The sequence below is a fragment of the Delphinus delphis genome, chromosome 20, assembly GCF_949987515.2.
Source record: "Delphinus delphis chromosome 20, mDelDel1.2, whole genome shotgun sequence".
Classification (NCBI taxonomy): Eukaryota; Metazoa; Chordata; class Mammalia; order Artiodactyla; family Delphinidae; genus Delphinus; species Delphinus delphis.
The window spans coordinates 25230230-25251469 of NC_082702.1; the positions used below are offsets into that span (position 1 = coordinate 25230230).

At 53.4% G+C, this 21240-nt stretch overlaps 1 protein-coding gene across 2 annotated transcripts in view; it reads right to left on the reverse strand.

Annotated features, from left to right (window-relative positions):
* The window catches only part of ZNF423 (zinc finger protein 423), a 328113-nt gene that overhangs the window by 24659 nt on the left and 282214 nt on the right, over window positions 1-21240 (reverse strand). For both annotated transcript variants that reach the window (XM_060000399.1, XM_060000400.1), the window contains exons 6-7: window positions 6328-6459; window positions 4560-4675 (exon numbers count right to left, since the gene is read on the reverse strand). In XM_060000399.1, the coding sequence (XP_059856382.1) occupies window positions 4560-4675; window positions 6328-6459 (248 nt within the window). The remainder of the gene's footprint in view (window positions 1-4559; window positions 4676-6327; window positions 6460-21240) is intronic.

Here is a 21240-nt window from a genome sequence, read left to right on the forward strand (position 1 = left end):
ATTCACGCATGTTGTTGTCTGTATGATCAGTTGCATTTTATTGCCAAGTAGTAGTCCATGGTACGAATGTAAATACATCTGTCTGTTCATTTACCAGGGAAGGGACCACTGGGGGGGGGGGCGGTTTCCAGTTTGGGGCCATCATAAATAAAGCTCTACCATCATTCACATAGAGGTTTCTGGATGAGCGTGTTTTCAGTTCTCTGGAATAAACACCCAGCAGTAGGATTGCTATGTCATAGGTTAACTGTATGTTTAACGTTGTAAGAAACTCAAAAACTATTTTGCCACACGGCTGTACCATTTTTGCATTTCCCCAGCAATGCAGGAGAGTTCCAACTGAACCTCCATGCCCTGGCTGGCACTCATCGGTTTTTTGCTTTTGTTTTAGTCATTCTACTAGGTGTATAATGGCATTACGTCATGGTTTTCGTTTGCTCTTCTCTAATTACTAACGATGCTGAACATCTATATGTCTTCTTTGGTGAAGTGTTGAAATTTTTTGCTCCTTTTTTTGGGTTGATTTCCCCTCTCATTATCAAGTTTTGAGAGTTAAAAAAAAAATATGCTCCGGATACAAGTCCTTTATCAAATATGTGATTTGCAAATATCTGCTCCCTGCCTGGGACTTTTCATTCTCTTAACAGTCAGTGTCTCTCAATTTGGGTTCAAGACATAAATCAGATAATGTGTCTTCCCATTGTGATGCGCGGTTTCCCATCACAATGGGGACAAAATCCAAAGAGCTCTGCTGTCCTATGAACCTTGCCATGACCTTGCCTCCACCCACCGGCCCCCTTCACACCCCCCACCCACTCACTGTGCTTCAGCCAATTGTCACCTTCTGTTGTTCCAGCAACACACCTGGCTTGCACTGGCCACAGGGCCTTTGCACTCACGCCTCTCTTCCACACACTCTCTCCCTCTCACCTTCCAGACCTCAGCTCAAATGCCACCTCCTCAGAGAGGCCCTCCCTGACCACACTCACCAAGCTGTAACCAACCTCGCTCCCATTATGCTCTAGCCTATTACCTGGGTTTATTTTCTTCGTGTCATTGACCACTATTGGAAAGTGTCTATCAATCCCTCCAGAATGTAGGCCCTATGGGTGTTTCTCTGTCTCGCTCACCACTGTCTTGTCAGTTCCTAGATCTAGTGTCTGTACATAATGGGCCCTCTATCTACATGCTTTGAACAAATAAAGAGCAACTTGAATTCCCTCTCATGCACCTAATCAATGAATGTGCCCTGGTTTGTCCAAAGTTCTTTAAGTTAATCTCAGTCTCTGGGCAGAGCCAGGTAAACTCAGAATCAAACAGGACCTGCACCTCCCTCTTTCTGACAACTCCTATTAATGCATCTTAAGAGAACACTCCCTTTGGAGGCACGCATATCACTCTGACACAGACCAAGCCTTCCAGAGCCCAATCCTACCTCTATTACCTCTATATCCACAGCAGGAAGTCAGCTCCTACAGTGAGAGCAATCTTAAATTTCACATCTTCTCAAGACCTCTCAGCCCAGAGTCACTTGTGCCTACAAACGTTAGCTGCCCTGAGTCTCCCCACTGGACCTACATGACATACAAACCGGAGAGCCACTCAAGGCCCCAGCAAGGGCCAGGCCCTGTCTCCTGTTGCACCCCCCAAGCCCCCACATGTCACTCTAGGGAAATAACCCACTCGTCTGCCAGCCCCAGCTTCACCGTAATGACGATGAAATTTTCAAGGCCCGAAAAACCCTTCTCTCAAAAAACCAGAAAATTGTTCCTCAAGTTACTTAACGAAAGCCATTATTTGCATAGATTTGGCATTGCTACAATACTTCCATATTTAAATGGTCTGTAATTAAAATCATTAATTGCAGAAAATAGTGACTCGTTAAGGCTATAATTTAGTGAGGTTCTTGGCCTCTGAGGATCTGCCTTAAAGGTTGATGGGGTGACCCAGGGAATCATCAGCTCACACACACCATTCTGGTGTCTGGGACGTCTGCAGCCCCAGGTGCGCACAGCCGAAGCAAGATCTGGCTTGAAACCACAGCTACCTACACCTGTGCATCACGAGCTAGGCCTCTGGCCCAGGGATGCTGACGAAGCTTGAAAAAGGCAGGACTGGGAAGTTTCTCTGGGCAAAACCTCAAAGCCAACAAGGAGAGCAGTCATCCCTCTCTTGGCATCCAGGACAATGTGGGGGGACCAGAGGGCTGAGCGAGCCCGAAGTTGAAGTGAATCATAGCTTATATGAGCTCGTGCGTTTAAAAGCGGCCTGCCATGTCGGGCTATAAAAAGCTTCAGTTGTCTGGGGACTTGGAGCCCATTTTGGTAGCTAGGTCAGGCTGGTAAGGCAGGTGGAGACAGGGTGAACGGTGCATAGCCCGTGCACGAGCAAGGCTTCCTGGACAGATGCCCATCAGGGCTGGAACCAGTCCCCTTGGTCAAATGAGAGGGCAGTTAGCTGTTCCCTCACAGGCCTCGGCACAGAGGTTCACACTCAGTTTGTGGATCGATGGGGAGACAGCAGTGGGCCCTGGGTGCGGGCACTACCTTGCTGGTGGTCATTTCGTAGCAGAACCCCCTCTCTGGGCCTGGGTCCATAATCCTGTCCCACACTGAGATGGAATGAACGTTGTGTGAGAGGTACAGGACTTACAGGAACTCAGAGGGGCTGCCCGAACAGTGAAAAGAAATGGGCTTTCCAGCCATCCACCTGGTGCAGTTCAAGGTCAGAGGCCAGGCCTGTCCGCTCTGTCTGCCTGGCCCAGGCCCGGGACCAGCCCATGGGAACAGGACCCTGACTGTCGGATGGTGAATCCCTCCTGTGCCCTCTGTGGGCCTGTTTTCACTTCCTCTGGGTGAAGTTGTCAGCAGCCGTGCAGACAGGATGGGTCCAGGCCTGGCTGAGCACATGGGCTATAGCGCAGTGAAGCGGGCTACCCTGCAACAGGCATGGCTACACCCCTTCAGTCCCAGAAGAGGGCCACCACTGCTGCCCTCCAGCGACATTATGACTCTGCTGTGGCTGCAGCCCTGAAACATGCAGCTGAATGCAGCATCAGCACCTGCATGGGGGTGCAGGCAAGGTGTACGGGGTGGGCGGACACACCTGGTGGGCCATAGTGTGTGCTAGTCCTTGGGGGTGGGGCTGTGAGGAACGCCAGCTCTCCTCTCCTTCCAGTCATTGGGGGATTCCCTCCCTCGCCCCTGTGACATTGGGCATGGCCACCTGAAGGGCTCTGGCCAAGACAACGTGGGAGCGAGATGTGGGTCGCTTCCCAGTGAAGCTTTGAGAGCGGTCTGCGATCGTCACCCCCTCCCTTCCCTGCTTCGGTGACCACGCAAACATGAGAGGAGATGAACCCGCCATCGGCCCAGGTCACTGACTGTCGTGAGCAGAGTTCCTCCCCAGCCACCTGATACGTAACACAAGCAACAGATAAGTCCTTGTTACCTGAAGACAGGGCTAAAGGATGTTTGTTCCCGCAGCAGAACCTAACCCGCATCCCAGCTGAAAACAGTGTTATTCTCACTGTGTGATATTCCGGCGTGTCTGTGTGTACGTGTGGTACTTCTGTGGATGCCTGAGTGTTACCTCTTTGGGGGTGTGGTGTTATGCTGTGTGTGTGTGGTGGTACTCTGAAAATGATGTCTCTGTGTGTATGCATAGGGACTGTGTGTGTGGAACTTTCCTTTGTGTGTGCAGTGTGTGTTTGATGGTGTGTGTGTGTGGTATTTCTGTGACAGCATGTCACCTCTCCAGTGTTAAAAGAGTTTCTTGCAAAAACCAGTGCGTGAGAAGGTGGTTTCACCTGCACACAGATCTGGGTCCCCAAAAACCAGTAACAGGTGGGAAGGGGCCTGTGGGATGCCGAGGGGAGTGGGCTACAGGAGCCCTGGGAAGCCCACCACAGCCGCTTCCTTTCCCAAGGACCCTCTCAGCTACTGCAGGCCCTGGATGGGGGGCTGAGGAAGCTGTAGGGCTGTGGTGCCCCATCTGAGGGCCACATCAGCCTCAGGACCACTGGCAAGTATCCCTTCCTCTGAGTTGGGGCCCAACCGGTATCCATTGCTCTCACTTTTCTAGCTTTCCTGGGCATGTTGGAGGTTCCAAGACCCCAGATCCAGCTTCCGGCCACACGCGGCCCCAGGACTCAGCCATGCAAGCCACACGGGCCACCAGCCATAGATCCAAAGTTCAGTGGAACATCATCATGTAATACCAGTGGGGAAATGAAATCCCTGAGAGGGGAAGGGACTTGCAACGGAAACGGCACAAATGTTAACCGTTCCGACTCTGGCTCCAGGCTCAGCTGCTATGGTCCAGCTCTCCTGAGAACGCTGGACCAGTGAGGCCAGGAGGCCATACCCCATACCAGCCAGCCAGGAGGGCAGCCACTGGCTCCAGACCCACAAGCACAAGTCCAGGGCCTGTTGCTTTTGCGGCTGGGGTGGTGCTGAGTACAAGATCCCACCATCATGGATTCACCCCAAGACCCTCAGTGCCAATGGGAGCCCCAGAGAGCCCCAGGAGGGGTGTGTGCAGCGGACAAGGGCACTCACCTGCAGCTCGGTCTGGAAGAAGAACTTCTGTGGGCACTGCGAGCAGTCGTAGATCTTGTCCTCCTGTCCGTGCACAGCAAAGATGTGCTGCTGCAACTTGTTGGCCTGGACGAAAACTGGACATGGACATGGACATGGCCATCAGGGGGCCAGACACTGGGGACACAGGCCCGGCCAACCAGAGCAGCTGCTCCACACCACTCCCACGTAGGGATCACCCAGGCATGGACACGGCGGCCAAACAATGGGCTACTGGAAACACTGTTGGCGCACGCTAGAGAGGGCTCAAGCCAGTGAAGTTGAACTCTGCCACTTATAGGCTGTGCAACATTGGACAAGTCACTTAACCTCTCTGGGCTTCATTTCCTGAAAAATGAGGATCACTAAAGTATGTAGTTCACTGGGTGGCTGGGAGGATCAAATGGGTTAATACTTGCAAAATGCTTAAAAGATGGCCTGGCACATAATTAGCCCAATGAATGTCATCGTCTTCATCATCGCCGTTTGCCAGATACCTTCCAAATGTGGGCTCCTTGAATACACACAGGCCTGTAAGGCGGGCACTGCTATTATCCCCATTTTATAGAAGAGAAAACTGAGGCACTGGGAACGTTGTGACTTGTCCCAGGTCTCACTCTGCAGGTGGCAGAGCTGAGATTTGATTTAAATAAGCTCAGCACAGTGTCTAGTACAGGAAGGCACTCAATTAACAGGAATCACTCATCTTGCTGAGGTTGTCAGCATCCTCGGATCTCCACACAGGGGCCCCCGTGTCCTGGATGGGCAGACCTGGCAACTGAGGCCCCTTGGTGCCAGCCCCCGACCCAGCTCACAGAGTGGGATGGTAACAGATGGGTGGGGGCTCCTGAGGTGGAGGGATTGAGAGGGAAGAGGCACCAGTGTGTGCCAAGACTCCTGGGAACCCCAGAGGGGTGTGAGTGTGCGGGGACTTCCCCCACTGCGGAGCCCCTTCCTCGGGCCTGTCGCAGAGCAGGTCACAGCCCCAGCCTCCTGGTGGCTGTATCCTCCATGTGGTCCGGACCCTGGGCACACACAGGAGGTGGCCCTGAAACAGCTGTGTGTCTGGGAGGTGAGCACTTCAGAGATCCCCTCCTGCCAGGCGCCCTCCCCAGGGTGGGCTTCCCGCCGTGGCAGACGACAGATGTCAGGGAGAGGCAGGGGAAGGCCAGCCTCCCCCACGCACACCGGCTGCCATCTGGGCAGCAGGAGGGGGGCCGGCAGAGCCCCTGAGACTCGCCTCAGGCCGGGACAGCCACTCGCCTGGGCCAGCAGCCAGTCTGGGGGCTGGGGACTTGGCCGGCAGAGATGCCCTTGACCCCTCCAGCCTGGAGCACGGATGAAGCAGGGGCTGGGACAGGCCAGGGAGGAGGGGGAGACAGGAGGTGTGCGAAGGGGGAACCCCACTGGTGCTGGACAGAGCTCAGAGACGAGCCTGGGGCCCGTGAAGGGCCAACTGCAAGGAAGGGCAAGGCTGGGTGGGAAAAAGCGTGGTAGCAGTTGAGTGCAGGGGTGGGAGGAGGGCTAGGAACCCACGCTGCCGAAGAGGAGAGAGCAGAGAGCGAAGACGGGAAGGGCCGGGGTCAGCTCTATGTGGAGGCAGGCGGAGCAATAGGGCTGCGGATCCCTCAGGGGCTTCCCCGTGAGCTCCGGGGCCACGTTGGGCCAGATGCTGAGGGCCAGGGATTGAAGCGGCCGGGCCCCCAGGTCCCTTCCCTCTCCCCACGTGCTCCCCGCCGGGCACACTTACCTGTGAAGCACACGGGACACTTGAAGGTGCCGCCCATGCCCTCGAAGCTGTGCTCGATGAGGTGACAGAGGAGCTTGGCCGGGGAGTCGAACATCTGGTTGCACAGCTTACACTCATGGTTGATGCCTTCCTCTGCAAGGAGAGCCACGGCCAGTCAGCAACCCTGCACACCGTGTCCTCCTGCAGGAGTCCACATGCCCCCAGGACACCCCAGGCCAGCTCTCCCTGACCCCCAGAACCAGGGCTGGGGAGGGGCTGTGGATGCCCAGACCCATCCCAGCTCTAGATGGTCCAGCTCCCGGAAGGCTAACAGACCCCAGGGGGCGCCAGCCCCAGATATCTGGCTCTTGAATGTGTCATTTGCTGTGATTTCTCCTGCTGGTCTAGCAACAAGGCAAGTAGCTTGAATCCTAGACTGTATCATAGAGGAGAGGGGCCCAGGATGCGGTCCGCATGGGAAAGGGAGTCCAAGCAAAATTTTAAAAAATCCAATAGACCATTTATCGAGCATGTACTGTGTGCCAGGCGGGGATTCTGTGGGGAGCTAAGCAGGTAATGCTCTTGCCCCCATTCTAGTGGTGGGGAGACAGATAATAAGGACAATCAACACATAAGCGTCAGGAGGTGACGAGGTAACACAGGGAGCTCTTGAGGGCAGAGTCGAGGGCAAGGCCCTGAGGTGGGCCCACGCGGGGCCATCTGGATGGCAGTGAGGGGGCAGTGCCTGACGGTTGGGGGGCCAGGGACAGCATGGGACAGTGGGGACCCAGGGATGCACTTCGCAAAGAGCCTTGCCGGCCACTAGAGGGCTTGGGGATTTTACTCTAAGAGGGATGGGCAGCCCCTGGAAGATACTGCAAAAAACAATAAAGTGTTCTTTTAAAAATTTGTAAACAGACAGTCTACCCAGTGCTCACGGACAGTGGAAAGACACCCTTTGCTGCTTCCAGATCAGAACACAGCTCCATCTCCCCACCTGGGGGCTGCTATGACCCTAAACCCTCACTCAAAGGTGCCCAGAGAAGAGAGGGTGACCTGAGCGCCAGCTTCCCAACAGCAGTGCTGAGGTCTGGTGCCCTGACACAGGACCAGCAGGGCACAGTTCAAATCTTGGCTTCTTCTTCAAGCCATGTGGCCTGGGCAACAGTTCACTTTCAGTAGAGTCCCTGCTTCACAGGGCTGTGAGAGAATGAAAGGGGCCATACCAGTGACCAGTGTGGCCCACTGGTCAGTAGCGGTGACGGAGAATCGCCCCAGCTTGAGTGTCACATCACCCAGGGTTGGAACCTGACTCTGCTACTTACTGCATGATCTTGGGCAAGTTATGTAACCTCTCTGTGCCTCGGTTTCCTCTTTTCTTAAATACTCAATAATAGCTTCCTTAACACTACACACCTACGAGAATGGCCAAAATCCAGAACACAGACAATACCAAATGCTGGCAAGGATGTGGAGCAACAGAACTCCCATTCACTGTTGGTGAGAATGCAAACTAACACAGCCACTCTGCAAGACTGTTTGACAGCTTCTTAGAGAACTAAACATACTCGGGCTTCCCTGGTGGCACGGTGGTTGAGAGTCCGCCTGCCGATGCAGGGGACGCAGGTTCGTGCCCCGGTCTGGGAAGATCCCACATGCCGCGGAGCGGCTGGGCCCGTGAGCCATGGCCGCTGAGCCTGCGTGTCCGGAGCCTGTGCTCCGCAACGGGAGAGGCCACAACAGTGAAAGGCCCACGTACCGCAAAAAAAAAAAACAAAACAAAACAAAAAAAAACTAAACATACTCTTACCATATGATCCAGCAATCTCACTCCTTGGTATTTACCAAAAGGAGTTGAGAACTTATGTCCACACAAAAGCTTGTGCGTGGATGTTTATAGTAGCTTTATTTAAAATTGCCAAACCTTGGAAGCAACCAAGATATCCTTCAGTAGACGAGTGGACACATAAACTGTGATACATTCAGACAATGGAATATTATTCAGTGCTTAAAAAAAAGACATTGGGGCTTCCCTGGTGGCGCAGTGGTTGAGAATCTGCCTGCTAATGCAGGGGACACGGGTTCGAGCCCTGGTCTGGGAGGATCCCACATGCCGCGGAGCAACTAGGCCCGTGAGCCATGGCCGCTGAGCCAGCGCGTCTGGAGCCTGTGCTCCGCAACAAGAGAGGCCGCGACAGTGAGAGGCCCGTGCACCGTGATGAAGAGTGGCCCCCGCTTGCCGCAACTAGAGAAAGCCCTCGCACAGAAACGAAGACCCAACACAGCAAAAATAAATAAATAAATTAAAAAAAAAAAAAAAGACATTGAGGAACCTTAAATGCATATTACTAAGTGAAAGAAGCCAATCTGAAAAACACTACATATTGTATGATTCCAACTATTCTGGAAGAACTATGCAGACAATAAAAAGCTCAGTGGTTACTGGGGCTGGGTAGGGAATGAATAGCAGAGCACAGAGGAATTTTAGGACATGATACCACTATGTATGATATCATGCTAATAGGTACATATCATTATACACGTGTCCAATCCCACAGAACGTACACCAAGAGTGAGCCCCAAGGAAAACTACGGACTTTAGGTGACTACGATGCTTCACGTTAGGTTCATCTTCACAAGAAAAATGTACCATCATGGTGAGTAATGTTGAAAATGTGGGAGGCTATGCACGTGTGGGGCAAGGGATCGAAGGAAAGTGTGTATCTTCCTCTTGATTTTACTGTAAACCTAAAACTGCTTTTTAAAAAGCCTTTGAAGAACAGGCTTTAAAACAACGTCAATCCCGGGACTTCCATGGTGGTCCAGTGGTAAAGAATCTGCCTTCCAATGAAGGGGATGCGGGTTGGATCCCTGGTCGGGGAACTAAGATCCCACATGCCCCGGGGCAACTACTGAGCCCGCGCGCCTCAACTAGAGAGCCCACGTGCTGCAACAAAAGATCCCGCACGCCTCAGTGAAGATCCCACGTGCCACAACCAAGACCTGACACAGCCAGAGAAATAAAGAAAATAAAGAAAATAAATATTTAAAAAAGCCAATCCCCCCCATCAAATAGCCTTCCTCTTATAGTTGATGTGAGAATTAAATGAGTTAATACTCCTTTAATACATGAAAAGGGGTTTTGACCAGCCCCTGGCACACAACAAGCACTCAATAGGTGTTTGTTGCCAAGCGTGCCAGTATCGGGGAGAGTATTATCTGGGACAGCCAAGGACACAGGCTCCCCTCGGGCTCCCCCAGGGAACCAGCCTCACCAAAGGTGCCAGGTGCTCCGATTAGCCCTCAAAGGCAAGAATTAGGTAGCAGAGGGGCTCTGCCAGTGGCAAAACACAAACACAGATGGGCTGAGGCTCCTGGCGAGTCCCTGGGTCCCCAGGCCCTGGCAGGGGCTGGCAGGGACAGCAGGCATCCCCCTGGCCCAGCCTTCCCCCACCCCCACCCCCGCCCGGCACCCCACCGCAGAGGCGCAAACACACACGTGCGTGTGCAGGTGGGCCTGCCCCACATAGCCCACTGGCTGGAATCTTCCGGGTGTTTGTCACGCCCCTGGAGCCCCGGCAACTAGGCCACATGCACCCGACAGAGATTCAAGCTGATCTTCCATTTATACTGGCGAAAAAGGAATTCATTGACAAGTTTTGGGACACAGGGCAGGCTCAGCACGCTCGCCTCACAGGCCCCAACGCACGTCCTCCACTTCCCTCAGGGAGGCTCTCATCATAATTAGAGATGGCCTCCAGTGTGGGGGGACTGCCTCAGAAGACCCCCCCCCCCACAACACATGCCCTGCTCACCCCCTCCCCCGCCCAAACAGTGCTTCGCAGAGCCTGGCACAGAGTAAGGAATGAGTGAATGAATGAATGAATGAATGAGAGAGATATCACCCTTATATATGCCCTCCCTGTTAGGATGTGGACATCTCCTGCACATTAATGAGGCAGAGGGTATGTGAAAATGATGACTGTACAGAGGTTTCTATTTTAGTTAACTGAAGTTTAAGTTTATAACAAATTGACTCTCAGAATTAACCCTGCTTGCTGGGAAAGCCACGTTTCTAGGAGAGAAAAAATGGGTTCAGAGGATTAGACCACTTGCTGAGGTAACACAACCAGCTGGGGGTGGTACTCTGAACAAGATACAAAGCCCTCCCTATCCTTACGCATCCCACCCGCACACCACCTCCAGGCAGCCTCCCCGACTGTGCCAGCTTGCATGGCTGCCCCTGGCTGGGCACAGTGACCCTGGATTCATCTAACCATATCCCATGAGTCTTCCTGATCCCGGCAACTAGGCTATAGGCACAGATAATGTCCTCTCCTCTGGTCCCCAAAGCATGAGGCTCCACCTGGGCCCACAGGAGGGGCTCAGGAAATACTCATGGAGAAGAGATGCCCTGGCCGGTCTCTCCCCCTCTGCCCAGCTAGAGCGGGTTCCCTGGGCTTGAGATGGCAAAGGAGGATGTACTGCTGTCTGCCGAGTGAGGGCCTTTATCCACTTGGCTGTGAATGGAGACGTGCCCATCTGATACACAAACACGGAGAAGACAAAGAACGCTCCTGCAACTTATAAATCGGAGAAATCACGTCTGACAGTCACTTTCCGTCCTCCGAGCGCTGAGCAATTCATCAGCCGGTCCCCCCGATTCATAGACGCAGCTACACCCTGCACCCATGTTCACAAATACGTGCACAGTCAGGCGGACTAGAGTTGCAAGCCGGTTCCGGGGCCGAAACAGCTGCCATTTAAGCAAATCACAGCCCCAAACCGGTGCCCATGTGAGGTTCCGGGATAATTAGATCAAGAGCCCGATAGACAACTATCTGGTCCCTTTCCTCACTCCCCACCTAACGTGTTTAAGAGTCAAACCGGGGAGACAGGAGAGGGAAAATAAAACAAGCAAAAAAGTAAAAGTGGGTGAAAAATAATAAAGCCTGAGGACTTCCCATAGACCTGGGAACCTCTCCCACTTGAAGGCAGACCTTCTGATTTGCAAATCTTCTTCCTGAAGGACGAGGCCCTCTCCCCACCGGTGGGGGCTAGAGGGGCTCCCTGGGGGGCCCATTATGTGCACCTCTGCCTATAAAACCATCCAAACAGTGGGGAGGGGTGGCAGGGGCTGCCCCAGTTAGTGTGCAAACACTCCTTTGCGTGCCCGTGACCCAGTACCAGCCAGCCCGTGGCTATCGAGAGAACTCACTGTCACCATCACTCTCACCCCACCGGCGCTGACAACCTTTCATTCCATCCCAAGTCGCAGGGTCTGAAGACAGCAGCACCCTCGGAGAGTAACTTTCCTGAATTATATAAGATCACACAGGCTCGGCGACACCTTGCAGCAGAATGGCAAAGCTGTCTGGGAGTCCACAGGCCCCTTCGCCCCGGCGTGGGGCTGGAGGATTTTGTGAGTGAAGAGGCACAATCGCTTCCTCTTCTTTCTGTTCTTTTTTTTTTTTTTCTTTATAGCACATGACAGGCGTCCATAAGAGAGACCCACGCAACTCAAGTGAATTATGCAGCCCCGCTCATCTGTAAAGTGAAATGCAGATTTCACCCACGTGCTGTGCCGGAGCGTGCCTCCCAGTCCCCATAAGTCAGGGCTGGCACGCGGAGTCTATTGATTTATTATGATTTTTTAAAAATAAAAATAAATAAAAACCCAAACTGCCAAACAAACAACCCGACAAGCATGAAAATCCCAGAGTCCCTCTCTCGCTTTTATTTTTTTCCTCTGCTCAGGAATAATAAGTGTTAATTTTACACTTCATTTCTCAAAAAAATAATAGGATGTGCTTTTGCTTAAAACCAAGTCAGCCTGCTGGAACCTTTCAGGCTGAAACTGTGTCAGCCCAAAAGGGGAGCAGAGGGCTTTGTGGAAGAGCATCGTGCCGAGATGATAGCTCCCTGTAATGTCCTCGGTACCGACTTTTGTCTCCAAAAGCATTTGATCCCTGGCAGACACATACTTATTTCCATACAGGTCTTGGGGGAAGCCAGGAGGAGAGAAAGCTGATTATCAGAATCCTGAAGGTGAAGCTCAGGTGGGCCCCACTGATGTCAAAGGCAGGCCTGGGCACACACTCCGAGGCCATAATTTGCTGCCTGGGAGGGAGGGGCAGCAGGCTGCAGTGGGGAGGGGACAGAGCATTGTTCTTGGACTCTAATGCACTGAGCATGACCCGCTCCCACCACAGCCGTGGGCCCTGCCTGGCCCTTCTCTAAGCAGGGACCCCACTGGGAAAGGCTGCCCCTGAGAGCGGTATCGTTCATGTGTATACCCCTCTAGGAGAGAACCAGTGACGGCCACCTGTGGAGACAGGGGACATGATTAGCTACCTCCATTCAGGAAGCAGCAATTAAGGACACAAGAGTTAGAACCAGAAACACCTGGGTTTGAATTCCACTCCATCACCCACTCGCTGTGTGTACTTGGATAAGTTCGTTAACCTCTCTGAGCTTTAGCTGCTTCTGCTAGAAAACGGGAAGCATCATCACAGGGTTTTGTAAGGTAGCCAAGCAGGCTTCTTCTGCCACAGGACGACTGCCCTCACTGAGACACCCTTCCTCCAGATCAACTCTTCATCCCCCTCCCCTCACTTCATCCAGGTGTCTGCTCAGATGATGTCACCACCGAGGCCTACCCAGACACCGCCCGGCAAAGACAGCGCACACACCCCATCCTTTCTAGAGCCTTACCCACCTTGAATTTCCTTGAGAATGCTCACTGCCAGCTGGCATAGTACAGAGATGATTGTTTATTTTAACTCTCTGACTCTCTTTTTCACACGTACACAGAGAACACACACACACAGAAAGAATAATATAAGCTCCACGAGGGCTATTTTGCTCACTACTATGTCACCAGTGCCTGGAACAGGGCCTGGCACAAAGTAGGTGCTCAGTAAATAGGGAATGAACGATTTGTGTAAAGCACTTAATACAATGCTTGGAACATGGGGAGGAGATACTGGTAAATGCCAGTTACCAGACACCAGTGGTCCCCCCGAAACTTTTAGGACTGAGGGCTTATAAAAAGCTGTTCTTGCCTTCAGGAACTTGCTGTTTGGATCCTCACAAGATGGCCTGGTCCAGGAGTGCAGGCACCAAGGGGCTCCCTCAACTGACAGAAGAGGAAAAGAAGCTTAGAGGGCAGAGCCCCTACCAGGGAGGGGGCAGAGTGAGGCGGGGGTGAGGTGCATGCTGGTCACCACAAGCAGCCCTCTCTGGCTTTAGAAAATACCAAAAAGGCCACAGGACTTGAGACCTGGGACCTAGCAAGCCACCCTCTGCTCCTCAATCACCCAAAAACCTCTGGCAAGAAGGAGGACAGTCAGACCCACCCTCCACGTTTCCATGTCTGAGCCAGGTGGGCCCCCCTGCCAGCACCAGCACCAGCGTCAACTACAGGTGGCAGAAGCGCTGGGGACTTTTCCCAGGTGAGGGGAGGTGGCAGTGCCCACAGTGACACAGCCTGGGCCAGCCCCAGGCTGCAGCGTTGTCCCTGCAACAGCATCTCTGCAAACGGAGGGAGCTGAAGAAGGGTGCACAGGCTGCCTGGCCGAGCTGAAATCCTCTGTCACCAGCTCGGGTAACGAACTTCACCGGACTTCAATTCCACAGTACCGGGGGCTGAGCCCACGGCCCACCCCAAGGGTCAGGTCAACTAAAGGCCCCTGAGGTCCAGGGGCCCAGGCTCATGGCGATAAGGAAGAAGAAGCAAATGAGAAGGCAAGAGGAGGACCCTGGGAGAGGACCTCTCTGACGCCACGCCAGTAAATAACCAACCTCAAACAGACAGGTAATAGAGACAAGGGCCGATGGGGACCTCCGTCCTTTGTTCTCTATGAAGAACAAAGACCTCTGGGCAGAAGAGACGAGGGCAGGCAGATAATAATATCTGGGCAGCCAGATCAGCTTGTTTATCTATTGATCTGTCATTAAATACCACAGGAAACGAACCCAGGCAAGCCAAGAGGAGAGGGGAGGGAGGACATTTGGGCTGGGGTTGACGAGGGGCAAAGGAGGAAACAGGGTCTGAGGCGGGCTCCTTCACCAGAGGCCAGGCGGAAACCAGGGAGCCTGGAAGCGGGGGCAAGGGCTGATCTTGGGATCCCCAACCCGGTAGGCCCCAGCTTCCCTCCAGCATCTACATCCCTGCTGGGCAAGGTGTGGTCTCTGGCCTCACCTGGGAGCTGGTCAGAAATGCAGAAGCTCAGGCCCCATCCCAGACCCACAGAAGGAGAATCTGCATTTTAAAAGTGCTCCAAGGATCTGGAGGTGCATTCAAGTTTAGGGAGCACTGAGCTCTATAAAAGGGCTTCTGGGGACACTGATCTCACTAGAACCCTGTTGTGATGAAGCTGTACCTTCGCCAGGACTGTATGTCTCGGATGTCAAAACGGAGTCCACTTTTCCACAGCTGCTTTTGGTCCACACTTTACAGAAGGCTGAGAAATCCTCGACAATGGGAAACACTTTCCTGTTATCATGACCGGGATGAAAATGGTGAGGGTGTCTTTGGAGGGGAGACTCTGCAGTGGGCAGCTAACACTCCCCCAGGCCACCTCAGCATCCCCACGGCCCCAGACCCCCAGTGCCAGGGTGCTCGGGGTGCCCAGGGCCTCCCATCACTCAAGAATACCCAACCATTGCTTGAAGGCATGCCCCACCACCGCTGCCCCCATTTTGGGTCCCCATTTTCTTAATTGATCCTGGAGGATGGGCTGTGCCCTCCCTCCTCCCCTCAGAGGCACCTTCCCAGACCTCTCTGGCCAGGAGGGACCCATCTCATGGTCCCCCATGCTTCAGAAAGGCTTATAAATGAGCTCTGGCAGCCTGAACTGGGGCCCCACAGGGGACCTGGGCCCTCTTCAAAACAGAGCCCTGACAATTAGGCAGCCTGAGTTTTGAAAGGCTTGGGATTGATGGCGTGGACAGTAAAAATATCACCTGGGGAGCTGGGTGTAGTCCTCTGAGGGTTGCCTGAGGTCAGTTGCCATGGCAACGGAGAATGAGCTCAACCTTGTAACTGACCCTTATCTTTTTTTGATCTGTGGGCCACTTGGGGCCAAGGCTTGAAATCAACTGGAAAATAATCCGGTCACATATCAGAAAGAAAACTATTTATACTTATTTATCCAGGTACCCACCAACGTCCGCCTTGGACAAGGATGCCAACGCCCCAATAAACTGACACGGCATGTCCACGCGGAGGCTACCAGTTGGCAGGAAAAGGGGAGGCTGAATTCCCCATCTCGGCAGAACGTAGCTCTATCCCCATGCTGGCAGGCATAGGCAGGTGGAAAGGGTTACCCTCCCCAACGTCTCGCATCACTCTAGCCGGAAGCGCTGGGCCCTCTTGCCCTCCGGTAAAAGTCCACCAGAGGAGTGGGGCTCTGAGATTTCTACTCTCGTCTGGTACTCGGGCGTTGTTTCAGCCTGGCTAGATCACTAGGCTGTCTAGCTTTATTCCAGGGTCGGAAGAGGCGTGTTCCCAGCCTTGAGGCGGGACAGGGATGTCGAGTAGATGTGCCTCGCTCTCTGCACCTGGGGGAATTGCTGACGTGGAGTTTGGGGAAACAGGCTGAGGGGACAACTACAGGCCCTTCTTCCTGCACACACACCCCCGAGGGCCTGGCCGGATCAGCCGCCCGTGCACCCACTCCAGGGTTCCCGTGGCAAGACGGCCATCTGGCCAGGGCCTGTCTCCAGCACGCTGCTATCCTAAGTTACAAGTGCTCGCTCACTCTCTCCTCCGAAACTCAAATCAGAAGACTCCAGATGGTTCCATTGACCGACTGCTCCCAAGAGCCATGTCAGATGGATCTTAGCTAGGGGTCAGTTAAGCCTGAGCATGATTCCGGGTAAATTTCCCTTGAGATTTCCCATCACAGCAAACAGGACAGTTCAACTGCCTGCCTCTCTCCCACCCTTGTTTCATCAAGATGATCTTCTTTTGGGAGTGGGGGGAAAAACACGCCTGTGAACTAGGCAGCTCGGAAGATATACCTGGCTCCCCTCAGACCTGCAGGGTGACTGGGCTGAGCACTTTCCCTCCAGGCCTCAGTCTCCTCATCTGTGAAATGGGGAGAAAGTCGCCTCCCTCCCAGGGCTGCAATGAAGAGTGAGTGAAAAGGAGGATTACAGCACCACCGCCAGTGCTACTATCGCTGCTTTGGTTCTTTCCCACATGATTGGACCCTGAAACTCCACACCCAGGGTCTTGTAACACAAGCCCTCTGCGGGAGTCACCAGGGCAGTTGAATCCACCTTCAGTAAACATTTCAAGAGCCCTTAGCACCCGGCACATTGCAGCTATGCGATCTATGTTACATCCACCCACAAAATACCTCTGGGTCCATTTTCCTTGTCTCTATCCTCTTCCGCCTCCACACCCCTCCTCATATTTGCGAGGGCAAAAGCTGTGTCCAGATTTCAAACCCTTTGGCTCAGCTCTGGCTCACTGCAGCTCCCTGCTTCTGACCACAGGAGTTCACTCCATCTCCCCTCAGATGCTCCTGCGACCAGTTTCATATTTCTTCCTGGTTCTTCTCCTAGTTCCTTTCTCTTAAAACTCACTGGGATTTCTATGGAGGTCAAAGCAGAGCCTGAGACGAGGACACGACTCAGGTTCATGTGTTCCCCCACCCCCTGGGAATGGTCAGCCCTTCTTCATAGCTGGGCCCATGCACAGAGCTCCGTAAGGGCCCCAGTGCTCTAAGAATCTCCAACAGAGGCTGGCCCCGCTGGACCGGGTCCTCGATGGAGGGAGGCTCCTTCTGGTGCTAGGATCTGCTTCCGTGCTGCCAGGGAACCCAGCCCTGGATGGTTAATGAGAAAACACACGATCTTTGCAGACAGCTCTGCTTACAGACTTCTTTGGCAAAAGAAAAGTCAACCAGGCCCTGGACAGGTCCTCCAAGAGATGGGAGGTGCCGATCTCAGCTACTTTAAGGAAAGAGAGCGAAATAAATGAGTAAATGATCAAATCAACCACAGACAGATTGGTGGGCCTTCAATGAGAACCTGAGGGAGAGAGAACTCTTGGAGTTCTAAAGAATCCAAACTTCTAGAACTTGAGACTCTGGGGGCTTGAAACATCCTACTGATGAAGACATTCCATGGCCCTCCTCACACACCGGCCCCCGCAACTGCAAAAGACAAAGACGCTCAGAAAATAAAGATTCTGCTACATCCCCTGGGGACCCACTTCTTAACACGCCAAACACCTACTGATGTATATCCCTGATCATCAGACTCAAGTTTTCCACAACAGGCAACAGCTTAAAAATCCATCACGCTAATAATCCTCAGATTAATGGCCTCTAATAACATACAATTAACGGGACAGGCAGGCTGCAAAACTCTTACTGTCACCGACCCTGCCAGGGACACATGAATTACCGCTGCTTCAACTACAAGGGCTGTCTCTGCGGCTGACATCGTTTTTTCCCCTACCAAGATCATTTTGTAAAATGAGCACCAGCAATGCAACAAAAACCCAGACACCTACCCGCATGCACACAAACACAGGGCACCCATGCAGGCGGCTGGTAGCACCACTTTTTTTTTTAAGTTTTCCATCCAGGTAGACACAGAATTGTCCCTGCAGCTCCTAATACTTAAAGCAAGAAGACCTACTGCTCAGCCTGGAAACTGCAATTCACCATGAAAAAAGTGACAAGACTAGAAAATAATAACTGACTGCTATTGCAAAGTTTTCAAAAGTATGCATCTGCTGGATGTGAACTGTCCAATATGGTCATTACTCAAGGGGCTATTTAAATCTAAATTAATTAAATAAAATTAAAACTTCAGTTCTGCACTTCAAGTGTGCAACAGCAATGCGGTTAGCGGCTACCGAGTGGGATGCCGTAGAAGGTTTTCATCCTGGCAGAAAGTTCTATTGGCCAGCGCTGTGCACATTGCAAGCGAGGCAAGGGCAGGGGCTCTCCCCCGTCTTGTTCGACACCATAATCCCAGAACCGACAACAGCGTGTGGCACACAGCCGGCGCTAGATACTTATTGAGTTGTGGTATGTGCGTTTCCCAAATGTTGTAAAGAACGCCTCATCCGTTTTGCCTGTTAGTGTTTATTACAACTGCTCTGCGTGGGAAATGCTCAGATGTGAACTTCTCTGACCTTCAACTTAAACCTCTACCCTGATAATTATGTGGTCGCTTTCCCCGGGGCAGAGAAGAACACAGTGGATGCAGGAAACTTCGAGAGTCACGAGGTTTCTCTGAAGGGCACAACCCAGATAAATGGGTAACTCTGACCCATAGGTTGTGAGGTGGATCACTAACTAGGGGTCACTAGCTCGTCAGGGGCCCACCTGGCACCCCACCGCTGAGCAACCCGCGTCTTCCGCTCCCTGCATCATCCCGAGAAACGGCAGAATGTCAGCAGACGGAGGACACCTACGGGCGGTCAAGGCCAAGAGAGAGAATGACCGATGCAGGGAATTCCCACCTGTACACTGGCTCAGCCCCACCGCTCGGGAAGGAAGTGTCTGCTCGAAATTGTAAGGCTTACCGGTGGTGTGCGGTTCCCCGGTTCTGCTTCTGCACGTTACATCTCAAAGCACCAGGTTTTTTCTGTGACCCGAGTAAAATGAAAACTGGGCATTCAAAGGCCACATGGAATAAATGAATACATTCAAATCAACAATACATCCTTCACATCGTCACACGATCCCCATCATAATACCCACACTGAGCTGCCCTGGGGGAGCAGTCCTGTCTTCAGTTCGGCTGAGGGGCCCCAGGAGCTGGCAAAGCTCGGCGTTGCAGCCCGGCCCTCTAAGGCGTTTCCTTAGACGGAATTTTCCTCTGGTCCGCTCTCCCCGCGCCCCCTCCTCAACCATCAGCACCAAACTAACACCTTGCTGACGGCAAGCACAGCGCTCCCGCCTTTCTTTCTTTCTCCAACAGACCCAGACAGAGGCCTGCCGGATCCCCCCAGGCTCACTTCTGACATTAACGCGGGTTTCTTCACCTCCCAGAGCCGAGCTCTCCCACACAGCTACCTGGGATGCCTTGGGGCCAGCACCCAGAGACCAGGTGGGGCTCTGCCATCTCTAGGCAGCTCAGGTGCCGTAGCCCAGCTCCCAGAGGCCGGCCAGTCCGCCTCTGCCCACAGCCAGCTCTGTCCACACCCGGTCGCGCCTTCACCCACCTACAGGGTCCCGAAGCCTGAGGTCTGCTCCCATCCCACCCACCACCCCTAGCCCGAGGGGGCAGTTAACTGACAGCACCTGACAGCCCCTACCCCCGGAAGAACAGGGGACACGGGCAGCCTGTGCAGGAGGAGGAAGCAGACGAACTGCTGAGAGGTTGGGGGGCGGGGGTGGAGGCCACCCCCATGCAGCCCTCCACCCTCCACGCTGGCCCAGCAAGCGGAACAGCTGCCATTAGCTGTGATGAGAGGCAGGCAGCTCGAGGCCCATGCACCGCGGCAGGAAAATGTCGCTCTGTACAGCTCTGGCTGGCATCTCGCCTTTTTGCTTCTTGGAAAAGACGGCTTCATAGACGCTCTCGGGAAAAAAGCACATCAACGCCTGGCCATTCACCCTTTGCTCTCCGCCCTCCTGGCCCGGCTCACCATGCCTGCCCGTCTCTCCCCGCTCAGTCCATCCGAGCACAATGACTGGATAATCCTCCCCAGGCTCGACGGCCGTCATTTCACTCCCCTCCTCAAGAACCTTCAGTGGCTCCCTTTCTCCTAGTGAAATCTCAACAGCCCAGGCCCCACTAACCACACCCTATTTCCAGCCACACCCACACCCCCTGCCACACTGGTCTCCTCGCTCTCAGGACCTTGCTCACTCCTGACTCTGCACCTTGATACAAACAGTTCTCCGTGCTTTGCCTCTGTCCTTCCAACCACGACGTTCCAAGAGAAAGTCCTACACAGGCATTTGAGTCTCCGGTTCCACTTGCACCAAAAGCTATTCATAGTTTTGTGAAATAAAAAGCGATCTTTCGGGCTTCCCCGCTGGCGCAGTGGTTAGGAATCCGCCTGCCAATGCAGGGGACACGGGTTCGTGCCCTGGTCCGGGAAGATCCCACATGCCGTGGAGCAACTAAGCCCGTGCGCCACAACTACTGAGCCTGTGCCCTAGAGCCTTCGAGCCACAGCTACTGAAGCCCGCGTGCCTAGAGCCCGTGCTCTGCAACAACAGAAGCCACCGCAATGAGAACCCGCACACAGCAACGAAGACCCAATGCAGCCACAAATAAATAAATAAATAAATAAATTTATTTATTAAAAAAAAAAAAAGGTGGGGGGGGGGTCTTTCCAAAAATTCGTCCCTTTGCTTAAGCTAACTTGACTTGCTGTCACCTGCAACCCAAACAGTCCTGGCTAATAAATTCCCTGAAGACAAAAACAGCATTTTTTTTTTTTTTACTTGTCTGGTGTTTCTAATCGGGCCAGACAAACATGAGGTGCTCAATTAATGCTAATACTTTGGTTGGTCAGTAGATTCGTACCCCCGTCCTCATGGCTCTGGACTCTTCCCTGGAGCATGCAGCCTGGGGGTTCCCATACTCAATGCTGTCCCAGACGTAGGAGCTCAGACACACGGCTCTGTGTCCACAGACACCCTCTACATGCCTAGGATCGAGTCCCGATAGCATGCGGATGGTGACAGAGCAGGACCCAGTCTGCCCTACGACCCTACCCTCACCCCAAGAAACGTGCTGTTCTCGGGGCTGGACACAGCCCCTCACTTGCTCACTCGGTGCACTCAGCCAGCACAGCACGTGGAGAGAAGTGTAGGTTCAGAGCCAGTGTTCGAATGCCCCTGCTGCCTCCTACTAGCTGTTGGGTGTTGGATGAGTGATCAAATCTCCCTGAGCCACAGTCGCCCCAAATGTGGAATGAGAACCGGCACAGGACCGACCTCATCGGGC